The 16,813-nt window shown below is 46.9% G+C and overlaps 1 protein-coding gene across 17 annotated transcripts in view; it reads right to left on the minus strand.

The window, feature by feature from the left end:
* The window catches only part of WNK2 (WNK lysine deficient protein kinase 2), a 117,967-nt gene extending 102,135 nt beyond the window's left edge, over positions 1–15,832 (minus strand). For 8 of the 17 annotated variants that reach the window (XM_072044167.1, XM_072044165.1, XM_072044151.1 and 5 more), the window contains exons 1-2: positions 15,465–15,832; positions 14,473–15,177 (exon numbers count right to left, since the gene is read on the minus strand). In XM_072044167.1, the coding sequence (XP_071900268.1) occupies positions 14,473–15,090 (618 nt within the window). In that variant the 5' untranslated portion in view covers positions 15,091–15,177; positions 15,465–15,832. The remainder of the gene's footprint in view (positions 1–14,472; positions 15,178–15,464) is intronic. The other 9 variants (XM_072044159.1, XM_038185812.2, XM_072044158.1 and 6 more) reach the window with 3 other exon arrangements.
* Between the last annotated feature and the right edge of the window lie 981 nt (positions 15,833–16,813).

Raw genomic sequence — 16,813 nt, forward strand, 5'->3', positions numbered from 1 at the left:
ATTCAAGAAAAAATTGATGTATCAGCTGCAATGTAAGAGTTAAAATATTTGTAAAATCAAGACTTCTAGCACTCCTATGTAAAACTCCTATCTAGCAGGTCTGCAGCCCACCCAAACCATTCCAGGTCCTTTGCAGAACAAGTACTTGAGAATTCCTAACCTAAAGATTTTTCTACAAGTCATTCGGGCATGCTTTGCCTGCCAGAAGCACATTATATATTCTGCAACACTGCAATTATCAGTGCCACACACTGCCCTTGATTTTAAAAAACCACATACTTTAAAGGGTCTTTTAACAACAACAACAAAAAATACTCATTATGAGAGAATCTTATTTAATAGTCACTAAATTTAAGAGGACATTGAGAACTTCAGAAGCTTGTATTTCTCACCTGTGCAAACACTTTGTTCTCCTTATTAATACTATTGCACGTTTTTAAAAGCAACTCTCACATCCATCTCAGCTATGCAATAAGCAAGATCAAGCAAGGAAACAGTAAAGTGTCACTAAGAATATCAAAGTAAACAGCAGCTCAACGGGTAAAAAAAAAAGTAAATTATATCAAAACAGCTATTACTGAGTGACCTCTCCACTCCACTTGTAGCATTGTTACCAGATACATCATGGCACCGACTTAACAAGGCTTAACATTATAAAATTAAGTCAGGTCATAAGTATGATGTTCTGTAAAACAGTTTCTTAAAGAAAGGTAGAATTACTGATTTTTCTCTGAAAAGCAACGTAAGCATTTGAGTGCATAGTCTCACCTGTAGATCTAGGATTAAGAGGAAGTCAATCAGCTGAATCTCCAACTCTCTATGTATGTTTACATATATAAATATACACAAATATCTTTACAAGAACTCTGTTTTTGCATTGTGCTTTCCTTTGTGTAGATGAGAGTTCTGCTACAGGCTTCCATACTGCCGCTGTGTATTGTGCCTCACCACCTTCGTTATCTCTCTGATAAAATCCTAGTTTGTTCACTCCTGCAGGTATTTTAATCTTGCAAGAGAAATAATATTCCAAAGACCTGCTATCATCGCACCATTATCAGCACAGAGAATTATTTTAAAATTAGGTAAGTTTGCATAGCAATTTTGGGTAGGCCTAAGAATAAAGCTGCTGCTCTGGAAATGCTATTACATTTCAAAACACATCGCATTGTCACAGCAGAGCCAGTATAATGCTTATTGCAACACACGCACAAGCCGTGACTCTGCAATTTTAAAACTTTGGTACTCATTTGGTTGGTATATGAGCGTTTTAAGATAACATACAACTTTTTTCTTTTTTAAAGAGTGCATTAGAACAGGTGCACAGGCTTCATTAGGCATTTTTCATCGTACTTAGACCTAAGAGTAATTACCATATCAGTTTAATATCTAGTTCAACCAGTGCTTCCATTTTTCCATCCACGCAATGCAACAGACCCTGCTTTACCACAGAGCACAGTTATTTCTGGCCTTTACACGTGTATCTTCTACACAGATGCATACACAGCAGTACCGAGCTGATGGAGAAACTTTATCATTGCATAAATTCTGAACAACAAATATTAACGAGCGTTTTACACTTAATTCACCTATGCCAGGTAGTTACTTTTGAACAGACAAACCATTCCACTGAATCCCCCGTGTGGGCTGCATAATAATCCTTCTGTTACTGCACAAAGATGTTATCTGTAACACCACACAAGCCCTACAAACAACCCAGAGCTCTATAGAGCTACATAGAGACCTTCAGAGCACAGCAAAGCAACTGGCTGCTGTGCAGAGCCAGGCATCCCCTCCAACACCCAGCCCGGCAGCAGCAGCACCCCAGGAGTCCCAGCACCCCCTGCCTCCTTCAGCCCCCAGCCCCTTCCTCATTGTCCTGTGGCCACCCGAAGGAGAGCAGCACCACACAGGACACACACCCAGCCCACAGCTCTCACTGCGGCTCCATAAATGTAGCAGGACAGGACTAAGAACTTGTACTCTCAGGAGAAAAAAGGTGCTTTTGAGCCCTCAGGAAATAAGACCACAACGATGCCACCTGCACGAGCACACGCGTGTGTGCACACACCTCCTGCTGCCCACGACAAAAGCAGCAAGGGAATTGGCAGAGTGACTCAGGGAAAACAGACAGCTTTCAGTTTGCAGAAAAAAAATGATAGAAAAGGGAAAGAAATACTCATTTCTTCCACTGAAGGAAAACCTGCAGAAAAATCATGACCCTGATAGCTGTAAAATCCACAGGAAAGCACGTTTATAAATAACCAAACTGTGAGAAGCAGCTTCATGGGGAGCTCACATCTTATTAGGTACCAAGGGCTCCAACCACAAGATGACTTTGTTAGTTACACGGCTTGCAGAAATCCATCTTGAAATATATGCTCTGTATCTTTTAAGGTACAAAGGTCAGCATTCATTAGAAAGCATGGAGTTCTCTCTTTCTATACACAAATTAGCTTATTGGAAATGTTCTAATGGTTTTTCTCCTTTCTTTAACGGATCTCTCATAAATTACAATTTCGGCTTTGAAACAAATAGAGGTAATGCAACTCGGATAGTGGAGACTCCAGCACACATAAAATACACAATTTATGAAAGTTTTATTATTATTATTATTATTCAAAACACTTACATTACATGTACCATAAAATTGTTAATTGCAACATCAGAATTAGGGGACCTAAGCATCAACCACCAGGGCAGTCAGAAAGACAGCAATCATCAGCTGTTGCTGATCAGAAGCTAACCACCAATGCACAAGAGGTCAGGTTACAAAATGCCTTTTCATCCCTCACCCTAGATTCCACTTCATTTTCCTTCATTTTCTCTGCAAATTCTGATTTTCCTCTCAGGCTAACTATCACAGCACAGACTTGAAAACCGGTTGTTTGTGAGTGCCAACTGGAATAGTTTGCAACCTTGCAAAACCCAGCTCTGCAGGCTGCGTTACGGACACAGAGCCAATTACCCAGCCCTCGGCTCAGGAGTGCTCTTAATTGACCAAAGCATCACAGGGCACCAAGCTGTCACTGCTTCAGCCTCACTGCTGCACAAAGAAGCTGCCCAGGAAAGCGCCTGGGAGGATCACTGGTTATGAGAAGTATCTTATAAGATTAATCAGGAAGATAATTTCACCTGATTGGAAAAAGAACCTTCTAAAGAAAAAGAAAGGCCATGAAAAAAGACCAAGTCTGTCTGCATACACCTCACTGGGCAGAAGGTCCTACAGACCAGGGCCCTGTCACTAACTTCTGTTTTGGAAATGTGGGCAGGGGTACAACAAAGGGGAGAAATGATGGGAAGGAAGAAAGTAAGCTAACTTTTTTAAAAGCCTACTGTAAAAGTTTTTGTGAAGTACCATCCATTTTTAATGAATCCTCCCTACCAGGGCACAAAGGAATGCAGGAACTGGCTGATGAATCACCTGTAATCCTTCCCTCACCTGTAACAAAACCAGATCAGTATCAGTCACACCTCACACTGATTACTTCAGACCTAGCAGCCACACCAATTTCATTTTTAGGTCCCAGGTTAGTAAGCTGCATGTTTTCTGTTGTGCCCTCTTCATGCAAAGGGCATTTCCCCAAGCACAGCCCTGCAGTTTCAGTAATTCCACATCACCCCCTTCGTGCTGAAGGGCTCCTTCCCAACATGGACTGCTCTGCAGAGCAATACATATATTTATATTTTAATAAGTTGAGCTGTTATGTTCAGAAACAGCGAAAAACAAAGGAAGAAAAACAAAGACAGAAAAGCTTTTGTGTGGCAGAAGTTGATAAACACCCACAGTCCCATTTCTGGCAGCAGTTATTTCTGAATCCATGTACACTCCATTGTTTCTCAAGTGTCTCATTTTAGATGCAAGATATTGTGGTCCAAAACCAAAGCTATTTAGAGGAAAGATGTTCTTTGAAGCCCACCTGTGGGTCAGCAATGGCCGGTTCTTTCCCTCCCTCAAACCACCTGAGAGATAGCTCCAACAACTACACACATAAGTCAATAAATGAAGTTTTGCATTTTGTACTTTGATGTCACTTGGGGCAGAACAGCCTGTTTCCCATGCTTTTGTAGTCTCGGCGGTTAGAAATGTGCAATCCTGTTTCATCGCAGTAAACAGGCATACATCTCGGATCACACACATTTTAAATATCAGCTGTTTCTCATAGTTTGTGGTGCTGGAGTCACTTCTGCAGTCAGTGAGCACAGCTGCTTTCCTCTGCCCGTACAGCGAGCCTTCCACAGTAATGCTCCAGGGGTCTTGGTTGTGTGTTTCTCGGTACGTGTAGGGGCTTTGATGGAGGGCTTCAGACTGGGGGCAAGGAGAGGGAAACTCAAGTAGTAAAGCAGTGGAAAAAAAATCCCCCAAATATCCATAATTTATTTCAGAGAGTTAAAGAGCGCTTCTTAGTGCGGGGTGCTTCCTTCCACCCCACACACATACAAGCACAGATACTGCTACAGGTTTCTTTCCTCTATTTCTCAATACTTTGAAAAGAAGGCTCAATCCTCTTCCACGTACAAGGATTCACAGAGTTGTCTTTCACCTAGAGGAAACCGCAGGGTGCCTTCATAGGAGTATCTTGTGTCAGGTAGGAACCTATCCAGTTGGCTTAATTTAACATGAGGCTATAAAAATAAGGCATAAAATTGACCCGAGTCCAAGTAGGCTCTTCTGCAATCACTCGCTGCTCTGCCACCCCATCCTGCAGCTGCCAGGGAACTGGAGACAATGTGTTTTTTTCTTAAGACGAGGTGCCTGTGAAGCAAAGGTATTTTGCATGTGTCCCATATGGCCTCAGTCTGACCAGGCCATTCAGCATCCCCCTCATGTATAAACACAGCTGGGATCCAGAAAGGAACCATCATCCACTCCTCAGGTAGCTGAAGCCAGGAGAAGACACCTATGGAGCACACCTACCGCTCCATGGACAAGCAGGGCTCTTCCTCATGATGGCACTGACTTTCCCCCTACAAGCCAGCCAGCAGAGGCAGTCCCTGCAACCCCTCCCAGTGCAGCAATACTTAGACCCCAAGTTTAATGCTAACAGGGACAATTAATTTCCGATTCCACCTGCAATAGTCATTGGAGGCTTCACCAAAGCTCACAGCTAAGGGAAGGGCGAGGAGCCCAGCTGTGTCCTCACTCCTCCAGGAGCAGAAATGCCAAGACCCAGATCTGAGCACAAAGCATCACAGCCCCCAGGCAGAGCAGGCAGGTCATGGTCCCTTCCATCTCCCCCTGCTGGGGATCCTGGGGTCCTGATCTGAAGATGAAGGGGACTCAAGCTGTGGGATGCAGCCTCCCCCCCCCCCAGCTGCCCTGTATGCCGGCAGCCTGCCCAAAAACAGGTCGGGGTTGTGCGTGGTCCTTCAAGGAGCAGCCCGAGCTGCCACTTTGCCACCCACTGCCTGATGTGGGGCTGAAAGCAACCAAAGCAGGCGGTCCTCAAGGCCCAACATAAAGGCTCCAAAGCGAGTTTTCTATTTAAAGACGGAATGATCTCGGCTACTTGACACCCATGGGCTTGGCAGCTAGGAGAATTTATAGCTCCAACTTGCTTCAGATAACGTTAGTCAAGTTCACGAGTCTGTCGTGCATCTGAGGACCAGCAGATTAACAGTGGAAGCTTTGCTCTCGCTTTTATTTTTTTTTTAGGGGAAAGTTACAGAAAGTCCCTATTTGTCACCTGGAATTGTGCCACAAGCACTTCAAGTTAACATTAAAAGTAACTCTGAATTACACCTGATGTTATTCTCCCCCACTTGCCCATGCTGAAAATTCCTGGACCTTACAGGCTTTGGTTAGGCTGAATTGGCACAGGGACTTTTTGAATTCATTGAAGTTAATGAAAAATGTTACAGAAGTTACAACGCGCACAAAAACCTCAGAAACCTTGACCAGACAGGATCACAGATGGGCTACAAGCACTCATTCTAGTTCATTCTTAACTCATTTTATGTAATACCCCATCACTTCATACAAGTGGCTGTGTATTTACTTCTGCTACTAATCGTACATAGGGACCAACAACACCATGTTCATCCAAAGCAACCTATTTTCATCATGATTGCACTGTTTGCCAAAGGACAAGATGCTCTCATCCTCCATAAGTAACTGAAAGCAAGTTTTTACTGCAGCTGACAGAAAAGCGGCTCTGTTGGTGCAGCACTTGCTTTATTATCAACAACAATTTTCAAAGTAAGCACTGGTGCAGAACAGGAAGAAAACAAGTCCCAGTGCACATGACCCCAGCAAGTTCCCTTAAATAATCAGTAAAACCTAGAACAAAGCTGACATATTTGGAATCAGTTTTACAGGATCTAGGTATCAAACGTTTCAGCCATGAGCCGTGCAGGCCTGCAGCAACAAGATACATCTGGAAATGTGACTCCCCCTCCTGCACTGCTCTACTTTAATAGCCAGAATTGATCCCGCGCAGCCAACCGGCACAGCTGTAGCAGCTCCAGTGAGTACAACGGGTCACCCTAAACATCATTCCAACTTAAAAAAAAAACAAAAAACAAAAAACAAAAAACAAAACAGCATCAGGAGAGCAATGTTAAAAAAGCTGCTTATTATACAAAAACCTGGAATAAACACCATAATTTTAATCCCCAAACTATGCACCAGAGAAACATCCATTTCAGGAGCAGACTTAGGCAATACCTACTTTATTTTGTAAAGTAACAATTCAGTTGTCAATGTAGCAAGCAGCCAAATGCTATTTATTCTTTTAATAAAAGATACATTTCACAATGTATAGCCAACTTCTTATTTTCATGAAGAAAAAAAAAAGCTTCCTCCATCTGTTTGGTCTTACTAGGTTTTAAAAAGTTTTAAACACTCGAAACAAACCGATCATGGTATTTGGACAAGTATAGCTAATACCTGCAGGGACCACAACATTGCTGTGCTCTGTACAGAGCCACTGTTTATTAAGGTCCATATTTTGCTTTTTTTTTTTTTCATTCACTTTGTAGCAAGACAGTTACCCAATAACTCTAGAAGGCAGCCACCATCCATATTGATTCAAATATAACTTCTCTGGATTATGATGAAACAAAAAACCTTTAAAGTAGTTTTCTGCAGCAGGACTTTTGGAATCTCTGGAAGAACTGGTAGCTTTAGTAACTAACTACATTGCAGCTTTTCCACTAAAAAAGCATTAGGAAAGACTAGAATGCAACAGAAAAACATCCCTTTGGGGTGTTATCTAATCATTTTCTTATAAGCTAGCAATCAATGCTGGTTTAAGCTTACTTGCCTAACCAAAAATTGCATTAAAATTCAAACTAACTTTGGTAAAGTGCTGCAGAGATTCTTAATAGGATCAAATACTACTTAAAGTACATTTAATTTTCCTTTAAGAAGTTTGGAATGAAGATCAAATTGAATTCACAAAAAAGGCCAAAGGAAAAAAAATGCTAACGTTACTTGAGCCTGTATTCTCCTATCTGTTTTCCTGAGAGTTCATGAATAAGCGTTTTGTATCCCTCTGGAGCAAACAACTGAAGAACAGATGGCACTAGGTCTTATGTTACTCTTTCCTTGGTGTTTAATTGACATGTATGTTCCCATACTATAGCATTTCAGTTCACCCATACTCCCCTTGTGTGCTTAACTACCATATTACTTATTAGTTACGTTGAATTCACACACTGCAGCAAAGTTATGTTCCAGTAAATTGCTTACTGTGCTCAGATTGTGTACACTAACACTCGGTATGAATTAAAATGTATATGCACTTATGTGGAAGATCCTGGAGTAAGGGGGAACAAGATCCACCCGCTGCTTATTTGTGGCAATGCTACAGCCATGACAGGGATATGCAGGACCTGGCATGTTTGGTAGAGGTGAATAATTTTTTTTATTTTTTTTTTTTTTAGAAAAAACTGTTGAGAGGTTGGTGAACTGAAAACCCAGGTAAGTCCATTCGAGCGTAAAACAGAGCATCTTCCAAAAGAAACTTGAGGCAAGTACAATTGCATGTGTTCACTTATTTGTTCTTTCAGGGACTGAGCAGAATGGATGCCAACACGCACCGACCTCCCAGTTGTACACATTCAGAGAAAGTCAAGTCAGTGCTAACAAACAAAACAGTTACTCTAGAAAGTTTTTGGTAGAAACTTATCAGCAGCTGATTTAGAACTCAATCTGAATTGATCAAACCCTGTAGAGGCCTGGCTGGCAACTGAGAGGCTTCCCTGCCATATGGCTTGCAGGATTAACAAATGGGAGAAACATGCCTTCCAAAAAGGACAGACCCCACTGCCTTCTGACACATCTCCCATGGCTCAGCGATGTCCCATCATCAGCTGTGCCACTTCCACACACACACGTCCAGGTACACACACACCCGCGGGGTGCAGGTCAGACCTGCATCTGTCACCCTGCAGTCTCAGCAGGCTCCCAGCTCTGGCACAGCAGAGGCTCCAGACATTCATTAAGACCCCGCAAAAGCCTCACTGTAAAGCCGGCGTCTGGCAGTAAGGCAGGTTTCTCACTTGTGAGCAGGCAGAAGAGCTGCAGAAAGGAAGGGACTTGGTTCCTCCATTTCAGGCTACAGAGAATAGCGCGACATCAGATGAAGGTCGTTTCTAGCTGTCAGATTTCTCGGCTTCATGGGAAAAAACAAAACCAACACAACTTCCCCCTCCCTCACCAAGCCAGGCTTCAGGCACACTGAAATCAAGTCTCATCAAGATAGCATCCAGATTTTCTAATATGCCAGAATCACTTCAGGGAAATAATGCATTTCTAGACATAACCTGAATTTCACATATACAAACCTAATCAATTGGAAAGCCAGTTCTGCTGCTGCATGACTATTTCAGATCTCCTCCAAACATTACTTGCATAAATCACTCTATTTCAGAGAAACAAAGATGTCTCTTCCAACAACAGTGCCAAGCATCACGCACTCCCATGACATGTGCTTGGCTGCCCTTTTCTTACAGGCTCTCTGGGTGCCACACGTAAGTGCTTAGCTTACACGTGTGTTTCCAGGCCAAACCTCCTGGAGAACCTCCTAAAGATGCAGCAAGTGCCCTGCTGCTGGCAGGGAATGGCTATGAAGTGGCAAGTCTAAAACCTGCCTTTCCTCTGATCAGAGTTGTACCAAGCTCTCCTCATCGTTCACACCCAAACCTGCCAGTACAGCTGGGCTCCTGAAATGCATGGATTCACCAATACCTCCTCAACACTGCCTTCGTACCTGGTCCTTACAACAGGCACTCTACCCTCCACCCGCCCAGCCCAGCATCGCTCTTCCTGATCTCTGCAGCACCTCTAGTATCTCCCAGCATGCAAAAATCCTGATGCCTCCAGTAGCTGAATTGCTGTTGCCATCCTTCTTTTAGCACATCATTACCAGCACCCCTGGGCTTTCTTCAGACCTCTGTTACACCCTGGCCACAAAGCAAGGCAGCAATCAGACCAAAATGTAAGCATGTTACACACACACAAGTCAGACAGTGTGCCAAGTGCAAACATTATTCAGATGATAGTTCCAAAAATCAACGCCCCTTCCCCACCCCCCCATCAGCTGCAAACAACAGATGACCAAAGGGACCAGGAATATCCTTTACATCAAGATCTGATTTTATTTTTCAGTCACTTCCTTTTACTGCTACAGGACCACACGTGCATAAAAGGAAACAGCTCAACTAGTACCAAAGGTGTACAACCAACCCGTATGGAAACATACTCAAAAGCAAAAGAAAGGAGTCTCATTTGATTCAAGGGAACAATGTGAAGTCTGACCCAGCTCTATTTCATTTACTGAATTTGAGAAGCAGTCTATTAATAGTTCACTACCATATTCCTATCCCGTTTCTCCCTGTCATGGAGACAGCGCTCCTAACAAACACCAGTGATACAGGCACGTGTCTTCATATTGACACTGTGGAGCAGAGCTAAACCAATTGCTTCAACTGAAACAGAAGTCACTACCTCAGAAATCAACATGAAACAGACAATATTAGTCTCCAGGAGTTAATTTAATATAAGCACATAGCAATATCAGATTCAAGCTTTCAGATACATTTTTCCTCCTTTCTTCTTCCAAAGGAATTTGCTAAATTGTTCTGTTCATTTACACTACAAAGTTTACCAAGCCAATAAATTAACAGCACAGATAGTAACAATCTGCTCTTCTGACATCAGATGAATGCTGTCACCAATAAGGACACCATAAAAGCCAAGCTACTGCACCAGTGAAAATCCTGAAGTTTTGACTTTTCCATGAAGAAGCCACCTGAATTCACACAGGAGCTCAGGACATCCTCCTTCCACTGCCAGAAGCCACTTGTTAGTCGGTGTCAAGTGAACTTTAACACTGCCCATTTTATGGGCACCCACTTCTAACAATGCAAACATTTCTGCTTACACAAAAACATCCATGCCGTGGACCTGTCATAGCAAAAGAAAGAGTGCTAGGAAAGTACAAAGCACGACACTCACCTTGTAAAGATGAAGTCTCTCCATACAGAACTATACCACCAGAAGCTCAGCAGAAAAGCTGCAGAGGGACAAAGGGGTAATTTCTTGCCACCCCACTGTGCCATTTCTGTTTGTTTGACCACTGAAGTCCTTCACAGTGTTCTTTATTTGGTAGCTATTCAGAAAATGCAGTCAGAGCTATTTCAGCACTCTTGATTTCTTTTTTCAAAGGGGGAAGGGGGGAAATTTACCTCTGTCCCTCCCTCGCTCTTCCATAGCTCCCCAGACACCTCTAGCATCCAACGCCTGAACTAAGCGCTCACACAGAGCACCTGGAGGACATGTCCACCTATAAGCACAGAGCAAGTCTTGTGCAACTGGTGGAAAAGGTACAGCTGCCCTGCAGCGTTCACCAACACACATTTCTCACCTCTCCACTACAGGTACAGCAACAGCAGGAGACGGCGTATCTTTTCCATGTTTTTAGCAAATAAAACCCAAATGAATTACAACCAAACAGAAACCGTAGTGTTCAGCATCAAAGCAAGAACCAAGAGGTACAATGAGGTCTTTGCGTTTGAGATAGTACAGTGTGAGGCTCTTCTGCAGTTTCCCCACGCATTCCCTAAGGAGAACAGGATGGGGATTTTGGAAACTATTCATCCAACTAAAAACATTATTTGGCTTGCCAGCAGGTTGGCAAAAGCCTATATTCCTTATTCATGATCTAACATTTTACTTATGAGCACAATGCTTGAAATACTGTTACTGAAGCCTCACCACACAGCAATTGTATGCCACCAATTAAAATTAATTATAGCTGTTGAAAACCTTAGAATGCAAACCCTTCCAAACTGCAAGGGCACACTAATCCCATTCCAATACTTCAGTTTCAGGAAGGAACAATAAACTTATTTTCTAGCTAGAATTTGACTAAAGCTTTCATGTCTTCACAGACGGGTCTAAAACGCACATCTAGCTTGGTTACCATTTGGGTCCTACTCTAATCCTAGCCATGATTTCGGTTCTGAACCCTAAAGCCATCTTTTCAATGAAATAAAAGGACTGAATAAGACTGGCTTGCAGGGTCTTTGTATAGATGAACAGAAAGAGGCAGACACCCAGGCAACAGTACAACCGGGCTGAGAAAACTGCTGAGCAAGGAGAGGGGATTAATGCCTGTGTGGAACCTCAACACTGTTAGCTTTTAGCTCTCAGGCTCTAAAAGTAACAAGCCAAGCACATCTCTAGAAGGGAGACAAAGTACAACGCGTTGCCATTTTCCTGCAAAAAGGCTCTCCCATTGTTTTTGATGGTGTGAGATTGCAGAGGAAGGCATTTTGACAGCATGGCAGTCGTGGCTCCCCCTCACGTGTATCTGAACACTGAATTTCTACAGAAAGGAGCATATCCAAATGGCACAGTATACATAAGAGTTTCCAAAATATTGTGAATAAAGTGATTCCTTCACAGCACTCTGGCTTGTTTCCATAATAAAAATCCCTTGCTGAAGCACGAAAGTCCTGCCCAAGTCAGTACACAGCTACTTGCACCTTCCATTGCTTCTTCTTGCAGACTAATCCTGAAAGCAAAGGCCTCACGTGGTGTTGGAGACCTGTGCCATTCAGCTCTACTTTTTCACTCCAGACTCAAGCACTGTCTCCCACAATTCCCATACACTCTCATTCTGGCAATACTTTGATATCTGCATAGCTAAGGGACGTGAATGGTTAAAGAAGAACAGCAGCCATAAACACTTTTGTGGATTTACATCATTTTTTTCTAAAGTAGCTTAATAACAAGCACTCTTGCTACAGTTAGGGGCCTAAACCAATTTGCATATATTGCATTTAAAACATCTAGCAGCAAGACCTGATTTAAATTGAAGCACATACAGCTGACAACAGAAACCAGTGGGAATTCTGGAATTACTACAGATTATTTCTTTACAGTCAGTTCAGGAACTCCTAAACAAGTATACAGAATAAGAAAAGCAATCTCCAGTTAAACTTCATACTGCAAATTTCCCTTCCCAATCTCCTTCAATTTAAATGACCCAAACACTGGAATTTCAATAGAATGGATTCTCCAATACATCTGGCAGTCTTTTGTAGCTAAAGCTATTCTGTTACAGAAAATATCTTGAAAACATATTTTCCCACTCCCCTGATAGAACATACTGCAAAAAATTGGCAAAAAAAAAAATGAATTCCTGCTCCCTGTGATTGCTCTGTTGCGTTCTGGCCGGTGCACGCGAGCTCTGTCAGACAGCTAAACCACCCCAGCCCATTCCCATACACACACACTCCCTCAGAGGGGACCTGAATTACTGCCCTAAATGAATCTCAGGTGACTGCAGCATGAGCCTTACACATTCACAATTCGGTTTCCAGCAGCCACCGAACAGCGACAAGGCCTGCCTCATGCGCCCTGCTCCTGGCACTGCTGTGGGGCTAGGCTCTCCTCCAGAGCCCCCCAGCAGCCTCCAACACTGCCCCCCAAGACCTCCAGAGGCCAGAGCCCTCCCCCAGCCCCATGGCTGTGGGGCATGAGCTGGGGCTGAGCCTCCTCCTGCACCAGCACAGCGTGCCCTCAGCTGCGCGGCCTCAACCTGCCCAGCCTGCGCGTTTTGAGCTCTGCCTCATGGAAACTGCTGAGGCGAGAGACTGCGAGGGCCGGGGCGCGCTGCCTGTACCTCTTCTGAGGGAAGCAGCGCTGCGGTGAATTGCAACCCTATTGTGCAACAAAACCGCCGGGGAATAAAGATGCGGCTGCACATCCATCCCTGCCTACTCCACCAGGCCGGGAGTAACTCACAAGCGGTTTGTGCCAAGAGTAAATAAATAAATAACTCAAGCTTCATGCAGCACAATATTTACGTGCTGTTCTCACACCCTCACAGGCCATGAGGCTCAATCGTCCAGGGGGAGTTTAGGGACCTGGGACTGGAACCAAGAGCTGCATCGCTAGTTCCCACCGAAACCATGGAGCCAACTCAGACTGAACAATAGCTCAAGGGAAAAAAAATAAATAAATCTATATTATGTTTCTTCTCTCAAATAAGGTCTTGTTAGAATAGATGTTAACAGAAGGGATGCACATAATAGATACTAAAAGCTTCACAAAGAAAAAAATGAAACATTCTACTGGCATTTTTACAAGAGCAGGAATATATGCGTATATACAGAAGCATATGGTCTCCAACTGAGACTATACGCACTGTAAAATAAATAAACAAAAGGCAATAACCATGCCCCACAACAGCAAAATGACAGTATTTGTATCTTCTCTCTTTGGGTATAACTGGGTGACTTCGGTCTAAAGACCTAGAAGCTAAAACAGGCCCATTATTTCAAACCTCACTTTTCAAAGGTATTCGGATACACGAGTCTTTGACCTGACTGAAGCGCTAGTGCACAATGCATTAAAAAAAGGAAAGCACTCAAGTAGGTTCAATTCACAAGCTGGTGACAGGCACAATTTCAGAAGAGGGAACGGGCAGGGTAAGAGACAGCACACGTCCCTGTCTGCATAAAAGCACAGTGCATCTATATTTGTGGGAAAAGGGAAGCGCGCAAACGCATTTACGTTCATTTATACGCTGCGTGTGTTTCTTTAACCTAGACCTGCCGCTTGGCTCCTGCTAAATCCAGCTGCTGTTTGTGAAGTGTCAGTCTGAAGTGGCTGGGGGGTAGGGAGGGGAAGAGGAGCTGTGCTGAGCTCTCTTCAGCATGCTCTGCGCATTCAGAGAGCGACTCGTGACCTTTTTATGCAATATGACAGCTCCTATATTACCACGGCTAGCTCGGCAGCCGGGTGCAGAGCTGTGAGGGTTAAGCCTGGGAGGAGTGTACATAAGGTGGTAGATGCGGAGCCAATGAGGATATTGCGCTATAGTTAGACACTGGATACTAAGCAATGGTGACTATAAAGGCTGCTCAAAGCCGAGCTTCTGTGGATGCCACCGGCACCTTGCCCTTAGCTCCTAGGCTTACAAAGCAGAAATAAAACACAGGCGGATCAGCCGGGCTTACCTGAAGTTCACACCAAGCAACTTCCACCCACGTCTCGGTGTCCAGCCCCTTGTAGACCGTTTTGAAGGATCCCCTCCCGAGTTCAATATCAAACTTGAGGAACCTGCCATCCAACGAGGTGGCAACGGCTTTCATGTCAGCCTCCTCCTCCGGCTCCTCTTTCTTCGCCTTGCCGTGGTCCTTGGAAGCGTCCGCCGCCTCCTTCCTCTCCGCATCCTTGCCGGTTTCCTTCTGCTCCTCCGCCCCCGGGGCACCTCCGGGGGCTGGCCCCGGCTTCAGCTGCCCGGGGGGCTCTGTCCCCAGGCACCCCTTCTCCTGCCCCTGCCCCGCCTTCGCCCTCTCCGCGATTATCCTCCGCGTTTTCGGGAGCAGGATAATTTTCCGCTGATGCTCCGACTCGGGAAGGTCGAAAGCGGGCTCCTCCTGGTCCGAGTCCACCACGCTCCTGCGCAGGAACCGCTGGTGGACCAGCTTGGGGTCCCTGGAGCCGTGCGGGCGCAGCGGCGGGGCAGCGGCGGCCCCATCCACGTTCATGCCGGGCTCGGCAGCGCCTGGAAGCCGCCCGCGGCCGCCTCCTCCCCGCCGGGGGGCCGCTCGGGCATCGCCCCCGCTTTCCATCGGCTCTCAGCTCCTGCCGCCGCCGCCGCCCCCGGGCCGGGGGGAGTCACCGCGCTGCGGGCCCGCTCCGGGCCGCCCCTCCGCCACCTGCCAGGGGCAATGCAGAGCGCACAGCCCTGATGCACCGCTCGGACCCGCTCCCCCCTTCCCTAATCCTCCCCCCCAGCCTTCCCCGGTCCCCCCTTTTTCCCTCGTCCCCCCCCTCCCCGCAGCCGCGCCCCCCACACCGAGCCATGGGGGGCTTGCAGCGGCGGCCAGCCGAGCTGCGGGGCCCAGTCGCACCCCCTTAGCCCCCCCCACCTTAGCCCCCCCATCCCCTCCCGGGGGGAGCTCCGAGCACAAAGCGGGGGTGGGCGGGGGCCCCTTTGACTTACGTGCGGAGCGGGGGGCTGCCGTGCCCGGCGCCATGGACGGGGATGAGAAGGGCGGCGGGGAGGCGGGGCGGGTGCCGCCGTGTGTGTGTGTGCGCGAGTGTGGCTGCGGGTGTGTGTGTGTGTGTGTGTGTGTGTGTGCGGGTGTGCAGGGAGCCCCTCGGCCCGCCCCTGCAGCACGCCCTGCCCGCAGTGCCCGGCCCCCCCCCGGCTCCCTCCGCTCGGCTCCCGGCGGGGCTGAGGGCGCGGGGTGCGCCCCTGCCCGCGGCCAGCCCTGCGGCAGCCCCCGCCGCGCCCCCACGGGCGACGCGAGGATGGGCGACGACGCCGGCGGCAGCAGCAGCAGCGGCCGCCCCCCCCCTCCTGCCCCCCCTTCCCTTCCCCTCGCTCCTCCGCCCCCGCCCCGCTTTTGTCAATGGGAAGCGCCCCCCGCCGCCCGCCCCATTTAACGCCCCGCCGCTGCCGGGCCGCCCACGGGGCGGGGGGGGCGGCACCCCGGCCGGCCGGCCCGCACCGCCCCCGGCCGCCGGAGACAATGCCCGGGCCCCCCCAGGTGCTGCGGGGGGCGTCCTCGGAGCCCCCCCCCTCTTTGGGTCTCCTCCTCGGTGCCCCCGAGCTGAGCCATTTCTCCTTTGTTCGGGCCCCGCGGGGCGGCAGCCGGGGGGGGGCCGTGCCCGGAGCCCCCCGCAGCGAGCCCCTGCCCCCGGCCGGCTCCGAGGCGCGGGGCTGGCCCTGCCCAGGGGCCCTACCCACGGGCCCTACCTGCCGGCAGCGGGGGCGCTGCTGCCCTCTGGGGCGTCGCGTTCCGGCGAACAGGCGCCTTCGGGGAACGAGGATTTAACGAAATCAGCGCGGCTGAAAAAGAAAACCCGAACCCACCGGGTTTACCAGTAGTTGTTACCTGAATTCAGAATTCCTGAGGTCTCTTGACTGCTAAGCAACCGCCGTCAGTTTTTCATTATTCATTTTCAGATGGGATTGTGAAACCTTTTAAAATAAAAATACTGCTGCCTGCCTTTGTATTTTTTTTATTATTATTTTTTTTGTTGTTATAGAAGCTCCAGTTTTTTTTTTTAAATCGCGGTTGATGACCAGTAATTCAGGGTTTGGAAACATTTGATCTTTCAGGGGTTTGCTTTTTGAAGTGTCTGAATACAGCACAATGCAATTATTAGCTCTAGGTCTTGCAGCTGTGGCCTAGAACACAGGTTGGCATGATGTGTGAAACTACAGAACGACGTACGGCTAGTTCTGTACCTTGGGCTCTTCCTACCCCATGGACAAGACATTTAATTAACAGAAAGCAGCATAACATTAGCAAGAGAAAAGCAGGAAAGGTTAAGAGCCCTGAC

Source organism: Anas platyrhynchos, chromosome 13, assembly GCF_047663525.1.
Source record: "Anas platyrhynchos isolate ZD024472 breed Pekin duck chromosome 13, IASCAAS_PekinDuck_T2T, whole genome shotgun sequence".
NCBI lineage: Eukaryota > Metazoa > Chordata > Aves > Anseriformes > Anatidae > Anas > Anas platyrhynchos.